At 37.0% G+C, this 21985-nt stretch overlaps 1 protein-coding gene across 1 annotated transcript in view; it reads right to left on the reverse strand.

Annotated features, from left to right (window-relative positions):
- Positions 1 to 21985, reverse strand: part of LOC145667149 (uncharacterized) — a 74805-nt gene that overhangs the window by 46315 nt on the left and 6505 nt on the right. The window contains exons 2-4 of the mRNA XM_081734891.1: positions 18189 to 18392; positions 2455 to 2652; positions 560 to 658 (exon numbers count right to left, since the gene is read on the reverse strand). Coding sequence (XP_081591017.1) covers positions 560 to 658; positions 2455 to 2652; positions 18189 to 18392 — 501 coding nt within the window. The remainder of the gene's footprint in view (positions 1 to 559; positions 659 to 2454; positions 2653 to 18188; positions 18393 to 21985) is intronic.

Genomic DNA, 21985 nt, shown 5'->3' on the forward strand with positions numbered 1-21985 from the left:
ACGTTCTAAAATACATTCAGTCTGTGATTTTTTGAATAGCTCCGAATGTATTTCTTCACTGAAATAGCGATTTGGTTGTCCTTATTAAGCCGGTTACATCATTTGTGTAGTTAATTTCGCGACTCTGCCATCTCAGAGTCCAAATCTCTCCAACTTCTGCTTGTAAAAGCCATTACGTACTTAATTTTCTAAATAGCCTAATCAATTGTAAAGCGGAAAAGAAAAAAAAAAGATTTAACTAGATAATATTAATATTTCAGTTTTCAAAATAAGAAATGCATTGTAGACTATTACTTATACAGAAGACTTCCGGACAGGAGCACGAAGAATCCCTGCTATTTCAGGCTTGTACATGATAATTAATAAATAAAATAAAATATTAACATTCCTGATCATACCGTTCTTGATGTTCCGTAGAATTAATCCTTTTATCATACTAAATCAAACAGAATAGTTTCAAATTTTGGATTAAAAGATGGTTACTACACGTGCCTAACATACTCTTAATTTCTGAATGGATTTTTTAGAAAACTGAAGGAATGCAGTTGGCAACACTTACTTTACTTTGATTATTGAGTTTACTTCCATGTTGCACCAATAGGTCTATTATCCCTCTGCAGCCCAGACTGCTAGCAAGATGCAATGGAGTGTATCCCTTCTGAAAGGAAGAATATGTTTGTATATTTCAACAGATAATACATACTATAAGCAATAACAATTGAAAATATATTAACTCATGTTGTACTACAATATCGTACAATAACAGCACAAATAATATGCTTAATACCGGGAAATGGTAGGCTAGCAAACTTTGTCAATGTTGACCCCATGTTATAATTAACCGCAGTGCCGAACATTTACCAAGCAATCAAATTGCTAACATGGCCACTACGAAATATATAAATTTGCGATTAGGAGTTCGAGATCAAAACTATTAGATAAATGACTGTGAACGGTTGGTTGGCAAACATACATTTTAACGTTTAACCTATGTTCGGCCAACGAAAATATCAACTTTATTTCCAATCATGCCGACTATTAACCGATATCGATAATTTGAAGTGGGCTTCTAGCCAGATAACGATCTTAGTGGTTAATCCTCCTGAGATTTTGGAATTTTAAAGGTTAATTTTAGACTTTCAAACAGCTTCTGCATCATCACTATTCAACCCAGGAATATTGTTCGTACCTAATTCTCTTTAGAATAAATCAACTTCCAAATGGTATTATTTGCATGTCCGTATCATACATTTGAAAAGGTGAAATCGAGGAAAATGGGGATATTTTTCTGGAAAATCCCCTTTTCAAAATTTTAGGCCCCTCTGAACCGGCCCTATGGTTATTATTATGGTTTATTTGCTGGCTTTTTTAAAAATAGGAAATTAGTCAAAGAAGTTTGTTGTTTGCATATTTCGATTAACTATTTCCCCCATTTACTTCATATACTATATGTAAAACAATGTTTAAAGAGAAATATTAAGATTTTCCAGCTAATGTTTATAATAATTTCATGACAGAAGAAAGACTGGATAAGATTTGACAAATTTTTCGTACATTGGTCTGCAGAGTGAAGTTTCAACGTTCAGCATTCAAAAGTACGAAATTCTCTCTAAATTCCGAATTAGTTATGTCAGGATCCCAAGACATGCTACACTGTAGCCAAACTTTGTTGGTACAATTGCCATCTCATGAAGATGTCCATTAGAGGCGGGGGAGCGGGGGTAAGTCAATTGATTTCGTAAGGATACGTTTGTACTATGTGAAGTTATGACGGAGACTAAAAACATGCAACAATTAAGATAATCGTGGGACGTAAAACTCAAAGAATTCGGAAGTTTTAGCTACTCACTCGGATTTTATATCAATGATTTTAAAATGCATATACAGGGTGTGTATCGGTCACGAAAAAGTCACGAAATCAGAAAATGGTCATGAAAGGCAAGAAAAAGTCACGAGATTTAGCTTTTGGATCACGATTTTTTTTGTCTGTACAAATATAAATACAGACTGAAAATTTTTGTTCTATAAAACGTCAAAATTCACCACCAAAAATGTCTATGGTTAGCTTTAGACGCTACCAAATCGCAAGCAAATTATGCTTCTATCGCATGCATGAAAATTCGGCTTAATTCGCACCCAAATTTGCTCTTGAGAATGTTAAGAAATTTTATGGTCTGATAAAGAAAAAGTCACGAAAAAGTCACGAAATTTCATTTTGGGATTTTAGTAGCCACCCTGATATAAAACCAAATGAAACGTTTACTTTACGCCAATTACAACCATTTTCCCTGTCTCTCTCAGCCCCAGAGCACGATAGTTATATTCATGAAAAATTAATAAGTCTTCAAGTTTCTTATTCAAAGAATTACCAATAAAACTTCGCCCAATCTAATAACTTTTTAGAAAAAACAAAAAGTTAAAAAGAAATGTAATAATAGTAATAATAACACTTACTGCATTCTCTGAATCTGGCTGTGTTCCGTTTTCTAAGAGTAGCTGGACTACTTGAGTTTGTTGATTTTCAACTGCTGTGTGCAGTGGCGTATTTCCATCCTCGTCTCTGGCATCTCGATCTGCTTCCTGCTTCAGAAGAAACTCCACAACCTCCACATGGCCCTTCTCACATGCCGCGTGCAAAGGTGTTTGGCCTTGCTGTAAGGAAACATAAGTATATTGGTGTAAATTCATCTTATATTGCTTTGGTTCTATTCTACGTTCCTTCTTACTTCTAAAGGATGGTAAATAATGATATTTGTATTCTTCTGCACTAGATTAATAATATATTTATCTTTAAAAATCTCAGTGTTGCGTAAGGAGGTAAAAAAAATGAACACATTTTATTATTCCTTTAAATGTACCTGATTGCTTCAGTATTGTTTCTAATGATCAGTGGCGTCGGTTGGACGTTAAGAGTGGGGGCAGGGGGCAAGACTGATCTGCACAATTGTATATCAATGTTAGATTTCCTGGTTGTTTCTAATACTGTTTGATGAAAAGTTGTAAAACTAATAGGATACTATCTTTTTTCACTTAAAATACCGTATATCGTATTTCTATTTTATTAAGTAAATTCATAAGAGCAATACAGGTAGGTACTAGCCCTTTATACTCTTAAACAACAAAAGTATAAGAAGAGATTTGAATTCTTGCTCATGAACATCTTAAAATTCTGTCTGGAAAATTGTGTGATCAGATTATTTAATAAATTTGCAAAACAAATAAATAGAAAGGATAATATTAATCATAGTAATGAATAATGACGCTTGTTTTGCAGAAGTTATATTGAAACTGGGAATTAATGAACAACTTATACTTTTAATTCTACACATGTCATTAAATAAATGTTTTTACTCTTAGAAAATGAAATATAGTAAGTATTACAAGCATATGCTATGACATTTAAAGAAATATGCAATTGCAATATTAACTGCTTTGAATTGCAATTAAAACCCAATTGCTGTAGTTTTCTTAACTCCACGGGAAGATAAATAACCAATACGTACTCACGCAACGGCAAATATCATATGGCGCCATTTTTTTCCTATGAAACAGTAACACATACAAAACCTTTACCAGGGTGTCTACATTCTGAAAAATAAGTGAAAGCCAGGGAAGGTTCAGGGAAGTAAAAATGTATCAGGTGAAGTCAGGGAAAGTCAGGGAAAAATTTATTTAGGTCCCTTGCTCAATTACTGAATTTATGAAATAGGGTTGATTTATTTACTGTTAATGTATGCAAAATGTGGTGTTCTCAATGATGATATTGAGGGAGTCATTGTTCTCTGATATAGTTGTTGAAACTAATTTTCTGCGAGAAACACATCTAACTACATCCTGGCATATTTGCTCAAAAGGGTAGACGCTGTTCTAGAAGAATTGCATGGTGCCAAGAGGATATCTGAACAAGTGGCTAAGAACGCGAAGAAATAGTATCTCCAGCTCACAGTGAAAGCTCAGACTGAAGAATTTAAGGAACACTCGAATGAATTCATAGCCAATGACAGAGATGGTATTGGACTTGATAAGTTTTTTGCTTAGTCTTAGGAAATGGGAAGAACTTCGTTGACTTATGGTCAATTATGAAATTGTCTTTTATTTTCTTTCACGGAAACGCATTTTTTGAAAGTGGTTTCACACTAAATAAAATTCTCATTGTTGACAATTTACAAGAAAAATCTCTGGTGGCTCAACGGATCATATACGATTCTGTGATTAGAATAGATGGATAATCAGGATTAATAATTACAAGAGGTATGATAAATTCAGTGAGAAGTTCAATGAAACAATACCAGATGTATTTGGAAAAGAAAATAGAAATAAATGCTGGAGACCAGAGGAGGAGAGAGAAACCGAGGATTCACCAACAACTAAAGGAGCTGGAGGAAGAAGAAAAGAAAATTAAACAGCGGAGACAACAAGAAAGGTATTCAAATCAATGAGAAGAAAACTATGCGAGAAAGGATGAAAACAAATTTCTAAATGGGTTTTATTTAACAACTGCACCAGCAAAAGTATGTGTTATATAATGTATGTGTGTGTTTTTTTAAAAATAATCATTAAAATCATGTATGAACTGTTTATTACTATAGGTAATATTATGATGCTGTGTAATTGGTATTATAATGTGTAAGCATATAATGTATAATTTTTTTCATTTGTTAAGTACTCTGTATACTGCACACTTTCGTTTGTAACTGTGTAATATGTAGGCCTAATCAATATCGGCCTAATGCATATGTTTGTAAATTTATATTCCTTTGGAAAGAAAATTGAAAAAAGAAAGAAACAGAAGCGGAAGAGAACAAGGGGGTGTAGAGGCTGGAGTTTCTCTCTTTTTTTCTATATTTGTAAGTTATTCAGGGGCCAGGGAAATCTGGAACTTTCGTCATGGAAAATCAGGGAAAAGTCAGAGATCTTTTCATTAAATTGTGTGGACACCCTGTTTACATTTCTAAATGAAACTATATAAATTAGTACGTCACATCAAAAAAGTGGGGGCAACTGCCCCTTCTTGCCCCCATCTAATCGCCGCCCATGCTAATGATAGTGTCTTCGTTTAATATGGTTGGTTTATACTAAAAATATGTAAGTACTTCTAGTGATGTACTATTTTTAGAAAAAGTACATGCATGTTAAGCAGCGCCGTAACTTGGATTTTTTCTGGGGGAGGGGAGGCAAGTATTAACACGCGTATTTGGACCCCTAGAAAAAGTTGTTTTTCTAATTCTTGGGCCCCCTCTTTCCATCTTTCTCTTACTCTTTACGGACCCTCGGAGCCTGTGAGCCCTTCCGCACATCAAGGTCTGCGGAGATATTACATACGCCCCTGGGCCCGTTCCATACATGACAATTTAATTAAGGGAACAATATTGACAAATCTCAAAGTCATACGGATAAATATTATTTTTGGGTCCCTAATAATAGACACTTTTTTTTTTTTTTTTTTTTACTGAAATGGGCCCACGACTCATTTTTGTTTTATTTACCTTTTGTATGCTGTTTTGCTTACGTAATGTAGTGAACCCAGCGGCGGATCCAGTACCTACTTCTGGGGGCGGCGGTGGGTTGTAATATTGCTACTTAGAGCTACTTTTAAAGAGTTCCAAGCTCTGGGATGGGTTTTATTTATATATAAAATAAGAAAGTTTCCTCTGCTGGGGGGAAAGCGATCGTCCCGATCGCCCCCCTGGATCCGCCCCTGAGTGAACCTGTTTGATACTTCATTTATAATTTCTTGTTCATATCGTATAAGGAGTAAGAAAATTTTGTCTTAAAGTGGGTCCCCCTCGAACGGCAGGGAACTTCCCTGGGAGACAGTTGCCCATTCCCCCCCACAAGTTACGGCCCTGGTGTTAAGTTAATGTCAAAAGAGGCTTGTGGAAACCACGTCTGACATTTTTTTCTTCTGGACTAGAAACCACAAAAGTTCTACAGCGATGCGATTCTGGTGTTACTGCAAAATAGCAGGTCATAGAATAAAATGTTGTATATATGGTTATTTTCAAATCTAAAAAAATGTATTTTCAATTTTGATCTATAAATGCTCAATATTGCTCAATACTCAATAAGATGCTTGGATATTTACGTTGAACGTTGACGTTTGTACTAACGTTCAATATCAACGTCCAAATGTCATAAGGGTGCGTCAGAAACCCCATATCTAAACTACTTGAATAGTACGAAATTTTAGTGTTTTTTTATGTATTAGTTTAAAAATTGCAAGGGCGTATGAAGATAAATGGTCCACCCTATATATCAAGTTGTCTAACCATAAGAAGCATTGAGCATTTATAGGTCAAAGTTGAAAATACATTTTTTTCTTTTTAGACTTGAAAATAGCCACATATGGGACATGGCCTATTTTTCTTGCAAATATCCTGAAATACGCTTCAACCAGAAATTCAACCAAATAAGGCGGGTTGTATACAAAGGGTTAAGGATATTTTTTTTAGTTAGCCCCGTTGTTAAAGAACTTCTGAGGTCTCTGGTTCAAAAAGTGTGACACGTGGTTTCCACAGGCCTCTTTTGAAACTAACTTAACAACATTCAAGGAATTCTGAAGAGACAGAAACAAATGATAGTCCGGGATATATGATGGATACATTAAACCCTCAGCCAAGTTCTTTCAATTTCTAATGGGTTATTTAGATTATATGTTGTCTGGCGTCCGCATTGTGGTATACAATACTCATTCCGTTAACCAGTTTCGGCCGTTTGTTTTGAATTACTAGATGCACTCATACTAATTGTCAACAGTACAGAATCGAACTTATCGTTCTACCTAGCGGCAGTAGCTCATAGTACACAATGAGCTTCCAGTCCCACCAAACGCACAGCACAACTTTCCTAATTGTCAGTGTGGGCTTTGTCACAGAATGTGAAGCGCTCGTTTCGGCCACAAACTTTTTCGCACATTGTTGTTATAGGTTATCCACTTTTTGTCACTTGTGATCAACCGCTTCACTCGTAGAAATAGCTTGAGTTCCGTCACATTTCAGTACACTTCATTTGATTTTCAGTTTAGCGTCCCTTTCAGCATCGAGGCTTTATGAGACGTGGACCTACAGCTTAACGTGCAATGCGAACCACATCAATTCCTGCCGGGAATCGAACCCATGTCTTCAACGCTAAAGACCCGCATGCTAACCGCTTAGCCACGACGGAGTTCACATTTTAGTAGAGATTTGCAGATAGAAATTTAATCGAGTAAATTTTTTTGAGTCAGATCATGTGCACACTCAAAGGTCCAGCTTCTTTTTGTAGCCAGCTTTCTCCAAATACTTTAACATTGTTTGTTGGTGGATGTTTAGGCCATTGGCGATATCTTAACTGCTTACATGCCGGTCTTGCTGGAATTTTACCAGAATATCATCCACTTTTGCTGTGATTGGTCGCTGACTGCAACGGAAACGTTTTTCTGTTGCTTTTGATAGGCTATTTTGTCCATAGAGAACACACGCTTCTTCATGGGCTTGCGAAGTATTTGTACCTTTATTGAAATAAAATTGTGCAATGTAGCGCAGTTTTACGGAAAGCTTACTCACTTTTATGGCGCAATACATTACGTCTGATTATAATAATTCCAATATTTTTTAGCACATTTACTAGCTTCAACGGTCAATTATCAAATGACGTTAAGCTCAACCCGCTGCGACTCATATACCAAGCTGTGGGATCCTAGCGCCATCTCGTGCGCAAAAGGTTCAATGCTTTTAGAATACCTGATATACATAAACTGAAGAGAGTAACTGTCCCTGCTGTAGAGGTCTGCACGGGCCCATTTGATTATCACATGAGCTCGGGCCGGGTTTGGGCCTAAATGCTAAAACATATTTCGGACTCGGGTCGGGCCTCACATTGTAAATTCACGGGCCGGGCTGGGCCCGGGCTAAAAATTCCGGCCCTTGCAGACATCTACCCTGCTGTGGTCTTCTGACTCCACTGAATCGTCAGACAATTCCAAATGTAGAGAAAGTTGCCCACTAGATGATACCACTAAAGGTTTTAGTTTTCAGTTATCTTTTAGAAGAATATTTTATACATGGTAAATGATAACATTGAATATAATGTAGTAATTATTGTTTGCTACAAAAAAGTTCATGTCAGTTTCCGGCGCATTTTGTTCAACTCCTCGAAGTATAACACAGAGTAACGCCATCAATTATGATTCTAATCGTTTTTTCTTATTTATATATTTATTTTTTGTTCATTTACTAATTTCTGTTTCTTTTTTGTTTTGTGAATCCTAGTTACCCATCATAGTTAGCTATAAAATTCGATAGAACGGTAAAAAATTGTATAAAGCATGAAAAATTACACTGTCATGGAAATAGTAGAATTTAAGTGATGCTAATCTGTGGAAAACATACTAGTTCGTGGGACGTTTTCATAATTTTTCGGAAAGGGATAAACGGTATGTCAAAATTATCAATGTATATGCATTGCGTAACTAAGATATTTTGCTGGAGGAGGGAAGGCTTTCCTCTGAGAACTGAAAGAACCCGTCGTCTAGCGATATTTTAGGGGGCAACCAGAGGCGGATCTACGTAGAAGGTAAAAACTGGGTGGGGGTGGGGGGGAAGCGATCAGAACCAAGGATATGAGAAGAATATCATGTTTACTATAAACTTTCAAAATATATAAATAATAGCTTAAAGTATTTTTGTTACTCAAAAACTGGGGGCTTAGGCCCCCTGGCCCCGGCCTAGATCCGCCACTGGGAACAACAATATTCTACGGGGACCTGGGCTCACTAACCCCTTCTAATTACGCTTATGCGTACATGGAATTTTTCATTTTTCACCCACACGATGACAGATACGTGTACAAAATTCTCTAGGAACATCATCATAGGTATTCTGCCATTGTTGCAGGTTACTTGCCGCAACTGAGAAGGTTCCATGCTCCACGGTCTTCCACTAACCTCTTCGTCTTCACATACGATTTTTCTCTTTCCATATCCTCCATTAATTGTAGTCTCCTTCATCCCTTCTCTCTCTTTCCTGCCACCATATCCTCTAAGGGCAGGACGGGGTAATTAGATACAAAGATTGAGTCATTAATAAGAGTGAAATCAGTATTAATTGTCAAGTTTTGGCTCGAAGTCTTTTCTTTGTTATAAGAAAAATGGTCGGAAATAATTTGGTCGTTGGTGCAGTAACTTCATTTTAGATTTTACAAGTGGGAAGCAAGATTGTCTACCAACATAAAAGTTTCATGTTTCTTTTTATTAGTATATTAATATAAATTTATTTAAAAAAGCATGAGTTTCTGAAGCTCAGGGGAAAGAATGACCCCAATGCCCTCCCCAAATGACGCCTCTGCGTTCGTGGAGAGAATCACGTGTTGATTTGCAAAATCAAGCACCAAGGAAAACATAAATCGAGATGTTTTGTTTTAGTAGTGTTGGTATTTCGTAACACAGGATAATGTCACTATACCTAGGTACTAATGGAAACAGATGGGATACTAATGGAAAGGGGTGGGATGAACACAACAAATTTTGATAAACGACTAAAATCATTATTTTATAGTGAATTCAAAAAGGACCTCAAAATGACAGATCACATCAATGTAGCTCTATACACTGCAGAAAAACAATGGTAGTGCAGAAAAGCTGTAGACGAGATAATATAAACATCGGACGTGTGATGAAAAAGAATGCGCTTTTGGCGTGGGAGACCCGGATTCGATTCCTAGCAGGACCTCGTGTGGTTCGAATATCACGTTAATCAATAGGCCCACGTCTCATATAGCGTTGTTGTTGAAAGGGACGCTAAAATCAACTTAACAACAACAACAGCGATGAAGAGACTACGTTAAGCAGAGTTAATTTCTTACTGGGAATATTACTATTTCTTTTGCTGAAAGGGTAAAGTTGATACTTGTCTCCACTGATGCAATGCTAGAATTTTTGGTATGAATACGCTTGACAGTTTTTAAAAATATAGTGTATTTCCATTCTTATATACGCTAATGCTTTTGTAAATATACGCTAGTCTATCAAAATGTTGGGTGGATATACGCTGGGGTATCAAAATATTAGGTGGGTATACGCTGGACTATTAAAATATAAGGTGGCTATACAGTTGCATATCAAAATATTAGGTGAGTATACGCTGGTCTATCAAAATATTAGGTGGGTACACGCTGGTCTATCAAAATATTAGGTGGGTTTATGATGATTTATCGAATTATTAGGTCGGCGTATGCTGGTCTATTAAAATATAAGGTGGGTATACACTGGTCTATCAAAGTATTATGTGTGTGTACGCTGGTCTATCAAAATATTAGATGGGTACACAGAGAAAAATCCGTTCTCCGGACAGCGGTATATTGTACAAATATACGGTATCCTCTTGCTTACTATAGAAATCAGTACTGAGCATACGTTATCCGTATGCTACATAGGCACTGCCCTTAGGTGTTACATCCTGCCGTTGCAGGATGTCTGACATCTAACAGTTCTCCGTATATCACATGCATATCTTATGTTACTTTCGTCAGCTATATGTTATATATATCCATTTGTATGTGAGATCCTGACCGCCTACATTGTTTCATACAGAAAATACGTATAGATGGAACACTTATACAGAAAGTATTATAAAACGCGTTTTCAGTTATACGTCTGCTGTACGTTAAGTCCAAAAACTACAGGAATTACGCATGTAACCTATCTTTTTAAGTACGCCACCTACATTTTTTTCTCAGTGTATACGCTGTGCGCTCTCATAATACGCCTCATTATCCCTGCTTGTCATCCCAAAAGAAATAGAATAAATATTTAAATTTTTGGATATTACTATGCGGTTATCGAATGCTGGCGTCTGAGGTCTGACAGTTGGACAGAATACTGGTGCGTTGGAAGCGCTGCGCTGGTGGCAGAAAGTCTACACCAATAGATACACCGCCTCTGTGACAAACTTAAGGCGTCTAATAAGTCATAATTTTGTGATCATAATAAAAATGAAATGAAATCTTTGAGTTTTACGTCCCACGGTTATGATGATGAGTAATGAATGAAATGGTGGAATGAAGAAAGTGGGAGAACCCCGAGAAAACCCACGCACACGGTGTTTGTCTACCACAAAGTTCACTTGGCGGGGGCTGGGATCGAACACGGGACCCCAAGCACCAGAGGTGAACGCTCTACCACTGAGCCACCGCGGCCCCATTGTGATCATAATAATATGAGAGAATGGTTTGTAACACAAAATACTGTAATAGTACTTGTAATATTTGACAAAAGATTCGACATTCAACTACCAACAACACGTGATCAGTGATCTTCGTTGCCTTGAAACAACGTGAAAGAATACTGTAGTGGTTGGCGAATAACTCTCCCTTCTGTTTTCTTAACTATAACGCTAGCCTGCGATGGTTTCTGTTTTTCAACATTTGATGATGAATTCATATGTATCTGGTGCGCTTTATCCAAAAATGACCTTAGTTTGTTTCCATCACGTCAGAATTGTTTGCAAATGGCAATGTAGGAATGTAGTATACGTCGAAAGTTATCACAAATATGTGACTTAATGACATAGTTTGATTATCGATATTCCTTAAGATCACCACACATGACTCACTGATGATTGTCATACTTAATTTTCCGGAGCACAAATGGTAAATTTTCGTAACGTTCTTGTAACTGCACAGAATGTTCTATGGGTATTGATGTATACTTGTTTCCGTTGTGGAGCAGGCGAACTGTCAGGCTTCCTTTCGAGGAATCCATGAATAATCTCCAATCAATGCTTTCGTATGAGATGTTAAGGTGGATCACCACCCGGAAATCAGTACGTATTTTAGCTCATTCCCTCAAATACTGCATAATGAAACATTACATATTATAAATATTGTACTATAAGATAGAGTTACGTTTCAGCTATAACACAAGACACAGATTCATTTGGTTGTGTCTTTTGATATCGTAAAAGGAAACAATTAAAAGAAAATATTTGATTCGTTTTACAATGAGCACGCAAGATGGCACTTGCTTTTTAGATCTTACTAGAAGTGCTCAGTTTTATGAAATGTTTATTTGTATGTTTAAAGTATTTTAAAGTAACGATCTTATTTCGAAATAGATACATTGTTTGACCACTTTTCGTGTTATTTTTCTCATTTTATATAAATATTAATTTACATTTAAGGAAATAGTTTTTAGAAGAAACTTGCGCAGAACGCCATAATGCGTTGTTGCCAAATTTGTACGTTTACTGTAGTAGTCACAATAAGAAAATTCCTGGATTCTAGCGTTGCAGTTCGAGAAGAGGTATTGTGGTAAGGGTCGAAAATTAATTTCTCCAGTAAGTATTTAAGTAGAATTCCATGATTACTTCCTTTATTATCTGGTATTAGTAAACACTCGTCACTATCTGGCAACGCCGCACCATTCAAGCAGCGTTTAGCATAGCACCAAGAACACCTATTGATCCACCTTAAATGTCTGAAAAAGTCCACACACATCAATGAACAATACAAAGTCTCTTTCTTCCGACAAGTCTGAAAGAAATTGGTGTTCTCTGTGGCTGAACCAGAACAACGAGGTGCCAGTTGCGAGCAAATTCTTTCTTTCAGCATGGAACCAAGCATTCTGCCGCCTCTTTGGTCAGATATAAACCGTGAATCACATTGTTCAGTTCCGATTATGTAAGTAGTTGTGGTGCAGATGTGCCAGGTTCATAAACCTTATCGTTCTCGTCGCTGTCTTCACGTCCTTCACTTTCGGAACCATCTGCGTCAGGTAAATGTTCTGGTTGCATGGGCACGGGCACGTCTGGACCATGAGGGACAGGATGTGACGCCTATGGCACATTTTGATAGACCATGTTCTTTTTAGTCTTGGAACCGTAAACACTGGTTGAACAAAAGTAACAATTGAGCACTGTGATTTTGTGGATCGCGTCAGACCATCGGAACGCCAAATCCTAAAGCTTATTGTTCCTCCGTTGATCACTATCTTTGTCCTTCCATACACGTATAGCAAACATAGTGGAGAGTCCAAGTTTTGTCTTGATGATCTCCGAAATACGTGAGATACACTTGCGGAACGAACGTTATCTGTCTTTTTTGCCTTCCCAACATGAACTCACCAGAAATGTAACAAAAGGAATCTGCAGACGTTTTACAGCCTCTTCACGCCATGTCGAACAATATATTTGCTGCTACGCCGACACACACAGGCCCCTAGCCAGCCCAATAATTTAGGGGGGGCCCGATCCAACAATATTATAGTTCATCACCTTATTATAGTTCATTTGCAAGCCTACCGTGAAAATTTTAGAGGGGGCTAGCAAAAATTTAGGGCGGCCCGGCCCCCTAGACCCCCTGGATACGGGCCTGGACACACACACACACACGTTTGATCGCGAAGGATACGCACGAACGGTTGTATCAGCACAACCAGTTGCAAATATACCACATTTAATAACGCAAGTGCTGCCATCTGTCAGTTTAGGTTGGAAAACGATTCGTTTTTATCATAAACAAACAGATGGCAGTATTTCCTATGGCTGACCTGTCTATACCTATCTTATTTATGATGTTTTTTTTGACATATAACACATTCTGACACATTGCAATTTGCAAACAATTCTGACGTGATGGACACAAACTACGGTCATTTTTGGATTAAGCACACCAAGATACATAGGAATCCATTATCCAATGCAAAAAAAAAAAAAAAAAAAAAAAAAAAAAAAAAAAAAAAACCGAAATAATGCAGGCCTGTGTAATTATTCTCCAGATTCCAGCTTTCCTTAATCGCAAAATATCTCGTAGTTCTTTGTCACCAGGGGTGCCTCCATGCGGGGGGTCCGCCGGATCCAAAACCCCCAAAACTCCGTAACGTAACATACATTGGTACGTTTTCTTAATAGAACTATTTATTGTTAGCAGAGAAATAATTAATTTAGCATGAAGATTAGATTTTACTCTTCATCTGTATTCTTTGTTTTCTTATAAAAAACAATCTAGTTATACTATTTTTTCTAAGAATATAGGCACGTAGTAATACTTAACAATTACATACCGTCTTTCCGGGTGTCGAATTACACCGGTTCAGTCTACTACATAGACGTAATATATTATAATATTGGACCCTTCCTATGCGCGCCTTCTTGACACAATAGGAAATCGGAGTGTTCTATGTCTGAAGAGGGCTCTCACCACAGGTCTTGTATCTAGGGCGCACCTCTTTTTGTGCACGGAGTCCCGGGTTCGATTCTCGATGAAAGCGCTTCGAACGCATTACAGTGGTTCAGATTTCACCTTAAACTGAGGGGTCCACCTCTCATAATCTGAAAGCGGATGCTTAATTTGAATTAACTAACAAACAAAACAAGAAGAAATGATAAATTTAAAAAGTAACAGGAAGTTTACTAATGTGGGCAAATCTAATTGCTTCCGAGACCATGCATCAATGTTTGTTTGTTCAACTTTAGTGTCCCTTTTAACACGAACGATATGCGAGACGTTGACTTACAGTTTAACTTGGATTTTCTCTAGTTTAACGCCTTACGTATATGCACTAGCGTGGAGCGAAAAATTCAAATTTTCGAGTATCGAATTCTAATAGTGCTCAAACGTTGCGTATTTGCATGCTAATCAATGGAAAAATAACGAAAAAAAATCACACTTTGGATCTTCAGGTCGCGCAAACGTCCTTAAAGTTTAAAAAAATGACAGAAAACACCAAAATTTACCTTTATGCGAAAAATCAAATTTTTGAGTATCGAATTCTAAAACGGCTCAAAAGTTGCGTACCGTATTTCTTTGCTAATCAATGGAAAAGTGTCGAAAATAATCTCACTTTGGATCTTCAGTTCGCGAAAACGGCCTAAAATTTTTAAAATAATTCCAAAAAATTACCTTTACGCAAGGAATATACATATTATTTTTTCATTTTTCATTTCTTTACCCTCTAACGTGTAAGTACTTTATTTTAGTTGTATGAGGGATTGTTTGTTAATAATTCGTTAATGTGAGTGATTTTATACATTTTACTTTCATAATGATTTTGCAGCTCTTCGCCCATTTGTCAACGTTTTCTTTTTTTCATGAAATGGCCCAGAACTCATTACGAGGAGGTGGCTGCAATTCGAGTTTCTCCCACATCCTAATCAACTCTCCGATCAATTAGGATGTGCTAAATTATGTTGATTTAGTCAAGAATGTTGACTTAAATTCAGATTTTTAATCAAATTTTGGCATTATGAGTCTTGAGAGCATAGTTTCTCTAATGTAGCCATCTCCGGGTTTCTTGCCCACACACTTTTCCTGTAAACTCCGTAACAAGTTTGACACCTTTCGACTTCCTGAGTATGGCATGGAAAATTAAAGAAGTCAAACTCATGAGCAAATTCGTCATGCATACGTGATTAGAAACTGGAGAGGGCGATAGCTTACATTTTCTCCAATCTATTAGCTCACTGTAGTGCGTGGCATCAAAATTTATTGAAGATGCAATAAAAGTTCTAACAGAGCAATTCACACAGGGCAGTGTGCTCCAGAGGGCTATAAGAGATTCTAGACCTCTCAATTACTCCCGATCGCTGACATGTGCAAAACAGGTCTTATGGTTGTACGTTTCTCAAACAAATCCTACAAACGAACTCAAAGTGCTGGTGAATTACATTATAAAGATATCCTATTTGGTTCGACATAAAGAGATATCAGTCAGTGAAATATGAACCTAAACATATTTTGAAGGTAGTTCAAACAATTAGACATTTGCCAAACAATATTCAAAGAATTATCGATCCTGTGATTTAGAGAAACGTGTTGTTCTGTCATCCAAAGAACATATTGTTAGCTATGACAGCAGGGGCGGATCCAGGGGGAGCGATCGCCCCACCCAGAAGAGGTAACTTTCTTATTTTATATATGTAAATAAAACCATCCCAAAGTTTGGAGTCCTTAAAGGTAGCAGTATGACAACCCACCGCCCCCCAGAAGTCGGTCCTGGATCCGCCCCTGTATGACAGTGTATGAGAGACAACACGTACGAGAGTTGGGTTGTGGGGGAGTGCTAGAGGCAAGAAATCAATATCCGAAGTTGAAATCTGTTAAAACGTTTGTGGCAACTTCAATAAATTTTGATGCCACGGACTACAGTGAGCTGATAGATTGGAGAAAATGTAAGCAGTCGCCTCCTCCGGTGCTCGAAAGCTTGACAACAGAAACTTATCACTTATCACTTATGCATGACAAGTCTGCTTATGAGTTTAATGTCTTAAATGTTCCATGCCATATTCAGGAAGTTGAAAGTTGTATCAAACTTGTCACAGAGTCTGCAGGAAAAGTGTAAGGACTAGAAAACAGAGATGGATACATTAGAGCAAATTCGCCTAAAGACTCACAGTGCCAAAATTTGATTAAAAATCTGAATTTAAGACAACGTTCTTGACTAAGTCAACATAATTTAGCAAATTTAGCACACCGTAATTAGTCGGAGAGTTGAGTAGGATGTGGGAGGAATTCGAATTGCAGCCACCTCCTCGTGATGAGTTCTGGGAAATTTCATGAAAAAAAGAAAACATTGATAAATGAGCGAAGAGCTGCAAAATCATTATTAAAGTAAAATGTATAAAATCACTCACATTAACGAATTATTAACAAACATGCCCTCACATAACTAATATACTTAGACGCTATAGAAGTGAAAAAAGGTAATCTGTATATTCCTTGCGTAAAGGTAAATTTTCTTTTTCTTTTTTTTTTTTTAAAAAAAAAAAACATTAGGCCGTTTTCGCGAACTGAAGATCCAAAGTGTGATTATTTTCGTTATTGTCCCATTCACTAGCACGCAAATACGCAACTTTTGAGCCCTTTTAGAATTCGATACTCAAAAATTTGATTTTTCGCATAAAGGTAAATTTTGGTGTTTTCTGTCACTTTTTTCAAACTTTAGGCCGTTTGCGCGACCTGAAGATCCAAAGTGTGAATTTTTCGTTATTTTTCCATTGATTAGCATGCAAATACGCAACTTTTGAGCCTATTAAAATTCGATATTTGAAAATTTGATTTTTTCGCTCCACCTTAAGATGCACTTAGACAAAGGGAGATGGTGATGATGAGGTGAATGATAATGGTGGAATGCCGAGAGTGGGAGAAACCGGAAGAAACCCCAGAAAACCCACGTGCACGGTGTTTGTCTAGTATAAAGCTCACTTGGTGGGATCTGGGATCGAACCAGGAACCGCACGCGCCAGATGTCTACCACTCAGCCACTGCACCATCCGTCTGAGGTGGAATTCGAACCATTGAAAGGCATTCAAATTTTAATGGTTTCCTACCAGAAATCGAACCCAGGAATACAACCAAAGGCGTGTGTGCTAGACACTAGAGCGGGCCGTGGTGAGTCAGTGGTAGAGCATTCACCTCTGGTGCATCAGCATGAGTTTTCGCGAGATTCTCTCTTTTCCTCCCACTTTCTTCATTCCGCCATTTTATTTATTTCTCATCATCACCGTCTCCTTTAGCCTAGCCGGCATAATCGTGGGACGTAAAACTTAAAGATTTCATTTTCATTTTCGATACTAGAGCAAGAGGAAGACCGTCATGTTTCATGTTGACTTTTAGCAGGTTCTACAATTATCTTTAACTATGGAATACATCTTCTGCGAATAGTTCTTGTAATTTGCAAGTGAAGGTACCTGGTCGGAAAGGAAACTAAGAGAAGTATAGTACTGTTACCTTGTTATGTGAATTAATGGGAGAAAACACTGAATGGAATTGGATTGACTAATTACATGAAAATTATACAAATGAGAAATATTCGCCTTACAGAAATTGCCCTTCTGGCCTTATTTAGTTTTCATTATTTATTTTCAAATTATTTTGTTCTTGTTAACTCGAATTCCTACATTATTATTAAATTTAGCTTAGCACCTGAGAAGCCATGTTCGATCTTTCAAACAATATCTTTTACATCAGTGCGTACGCTTTTACGTTTAATTGGACAAATTATTTAGTTTTAGGTGAAAACTGGTACTTTTGTATTTCCGTTCTTTTTAAAGTATTGCCAGTACCAACAATTGAACATTAACATTCACTGGCAAATGTAAACTAATGTAACTTTAAATTAGCAACCATAATTTGTCTATAATACGCACAATTAATAAATAATCTAATTAAATAACATAATTCTTGTAATGTTTGCTGTCTTCTTATCCTTTAGTTACCTTATTTCTGACATCTAGCTGTGCCTTGACTTCTACAAGCCTTCGAACAACGTCGTTGTGGCCACCAAGAGCCGCGTGAAATAACGCCGTTTGTTGGTCACAGTCTACAGAATCGATATTCAGGTCTTCCAGGGTCTCCAGAAGGAAATTTATCACATCTAATCGGTTGTTTCTTGCTGCGCAGATCAAAAGACTATATTGTTTCTGAAATGAAAGAAAGAAGGAAAAAAATTGTAATTGAAGTCAAAGAAACCAATCAACTAGGAGCTGTAGGAGGAAGAAATTAAATAGCGTCTGTCTACCACATACGAGGATGATGATTTGCATTTATTTGTAAGATATACTGATACTGTCATTGATTAAAGGAGTACCACAGGGTTTTGCATTAGAACCTCCTCTGTTGTTCTAAAGAGATGAAGCCTAGTTTCTCTGAATATAGCAAAAAATTTTCAATTTCTCTTACTCCTGTTATTTTAGATGGGAGGAACTCTCTATGTTAAGAAGGGAGAGTCATACAAAATACTTATACAGGGTGTTTCAAAACAACACCGACAATGTTTGGAATGTCATTCCTGACACCAAGATAAGACAAAAAGTACAGACCAACCTGGATGCAGAAATCTGTCATTTCGAAGTTATAGGCTGCCACAAACATGAAAATATGAACTTTAAAGGTTCATAGCTCCAATACTATGGGTAATACCGTAGTCGGGTCAATACTTCACTTAGGAACTAATATGGGTGCTATGCAACACGTGCTATCTAAAAATACATGTTTCAGAATCCTGCGATACTCACGCAACAATTTTTATACAGGGAGTTTGCCTACGGGCTTTAATTTAAAGTACTCAGCAACTACCTCTATAAAAATTGTTGCGGAGCTATGCACCTTTAAAGTTCATTTTTCAGCACCCTATAACTCCGAAATAACGGATTTCTGCACCAAAGTTGGTCTATACTTTTTGTCTTATCTTGGTGTCAGAAATCACCTCCCGAACGTTGTCGGCGTTGTTTTGAAGCACCCTGTATTTTATGTGTATTAAAGGGTGCTTCTACTATTGATATATACTAAATTCATACTAGAGTAATAATATACAGAGGGTGAGCACAAAAGTAGTCCCTGATTTGAAAAGGGAATAACTTTAATACCACAAAAATACTATTCTCCTCAAACTTTCGCAGTAGTTACATAAACTTAAAGAGCTTTTGGTGATGTTGATTGGAATTACAAACATGTGATGCGCGCGCCATCTGTTACGTGGGAGTCATTAAGATGATAATCTAGCTCCAGCCAAATCTTGTGAAGCGTAACCGATGTAATGGAGTTTATACGTGCTGTGATGCGTTCCTGAAAATTATTCCGAGTGTTGAGTAGCGTATGTCTATCAGATCTTCAGGAACGCACTAGTGCAGCCAGTTTGAGAACAATAGTACGTTTGACGTCGAAGTTATACCCTTTTAAAAATCAGGGACTGTTTTTGTGTTCACCCTGTATATAAAGCTGAATGCTTGTTTATTTGTCTTTCATACAGATCCACATCCTAGGCTTGGGATACTTCTAGGTTAACAAATTTACAGAGAAATCGGCGCCCTTGCTTACAAACCAGAGTCGTTCTCTCTGGCCGGATGCGCTGTAAGCTTTTGGGGACGGATGATTAATAAATATGTTAATAATAAAAAAAATTAATAAATGCAAAAATCAACGACTTCCAATTTTATCTATAGAGTAAGCCCTACAGATAGAGAGAAGCACGAAATCGCTATAGACAGAATCTATTATGATTCTCAATAATACATTTCACTTTCACGTGTTTTGGCTCTAGAGCCTACACTAATAAAGCACTAATGTCACGTTAATTTGGAAGCTACCCTACATGTCTCTGGATATATTTCTCGTTAATCCCTAATAATGTTACTCAATATTGTTGGTTTGCCAAAAGCACATTTTTGAAATTTATTTACCCTTTAAGGAAGAACATTTTGAAACTAATCAATTACCTGGATTTTTCTTTTATTCTTTTGTTATCATAATATCTGCACTAAAAGACAGCTCATTAAGGTTTCTATTAAAGAATCATGTCAAACATGTTAGGAGTACGAACTCTTTTATCCTCTAAAGAATTATCTCAAGCCAGAGTACTTAAAAAAAAAAAAAAAACTCTTAGCATTGAAACAGAAGCTTTGTTTATGACAAGAGGTAGCATAAACAATTAACTTGTTGTATGATCTAATCGCTTCCGAAAGGAAATAAGTAAAAGAAGATTTTTTATTTAAAAAATCATGAAAGAAAACGTTCTTTGCCAAATTGCCGAGGAAGAAAAAGAGCGTAAATTTTCCTTGCAAACTAATTCACTGTATCTAAAGCGAGAACATCTTAGGACTAATTGCTAAATAAGTTAAACATTATATCAAGAGGTATTATATTCCAGCATAAGTTTTTTTTTTTCATATGCGAGGATATGCCTGAAATTAACGAGCAGCACTTTTTCATGAACTAAGTTTTCGTTCTATTATAAGTACATCACGCTTTAATCTACAAATTTTTCTTTACTCCCATCTTTCTGAAAGCTTGAAAAATACTGTTGTAGTAGAAGTCTGTTCTAACAGTTCGCAGACACTAACGCATTGTTTCTTTTTCGTAAACGTTTCTTCACAAAACTGAATAGATGATCATCAGAGGGATTGTACGAAAGGTGAGGCACAATGACAAAATCCTTGTTTTCCTAATTTGTCCCCTGGTGAACTGAACAGATTATTGTTACATAGTAATTGTACTTACTAAAGATATACCACATTGACTTGACACCTAGTCTTCCGTTCCAGGCGCTGCTATCGGCTGAAGAAATTCCACTCCCTTTCGCCAAAGCTCTCTCGCTTAGCAACAGCTGAACCCTTATTGGCTCAACGCGTGGGTGTGAGCTTTAGTTCGCATTTTTGCCACGGCTCAAAACATTTTGGCAGAACTATAAGTGCCAAAATTAAATTAAAGGCGCTATGCCAAATTGCAACCAGGATATCTATTTCTAACTCATTGCTAAAATACCCATTTTTGTTTCCCGATATTTCATATAGTCACGAACTATTGAAATTCTTTTTCTACTCCAATCTATCATATGTCACTATCAACAGTGCCTTTTTTTTGGCCACTATGGCCATTTGACTTATAAACACAGTGTGAAGGTGAATTAAAGTGTTTGATGGTCAATTTCACCCCAGGATATTTATCCCACAATGCGCTACAGGCGAGAGACTGATTGATTTTGCTTGAGTTTTAGTTTAACATCCCTTTCAGCAGCGAGGCTACATGAGACATGGCCATGTGGGTTCCGAACCACATGAACACCCGCTGGGAATCGAACCCGGGCCTCCAACGCCAAAGGCACCTACGCTGACTGCTTAGCCACGACGGAGTTCCATAGGCTATATGATATGATTTTATATGATTGAATTGGCTTGATTTAAGTTTAATGTGCATTTTAATCATGACTGCTACCGATTGGATTGGATTGAGTTTGACTTCCTTTTCAGGTTATATGAGACGGCATCTGCTGTTTAAACTGGAAACTGGAACTACTAGGTAACTATGTATCGGAAGCATGTATCTCCATCGGAATTGAGCCCTCTGACACGCATCTCGAAATCACGCGTAGTAGCTACTGAGCTACAAGAAGGCAATTAACCTTCCTTTGCTGAGGGCATTTAAACAATACAAAACATAACTTATTTTTCCTTACAAGATTTCAGATTTTGACACCTTAGTTAACACTAAACATAAAGTGACATGAACAATGACGAGA

This window comes from Thermobia domestica, chromosome 12 (assembly GCF_964235325.1).
Source record: "Thermobia domestica chromosome 12, izTheDome1.hap1.1, whole genome shotgun sequence".
Taxonomy (NCBI): Eukaryota; Metazoa; Arthropoda; class Insecta; order Zygentoma; family Lepismatidae; genus Thermobia; species Thermobia domestica.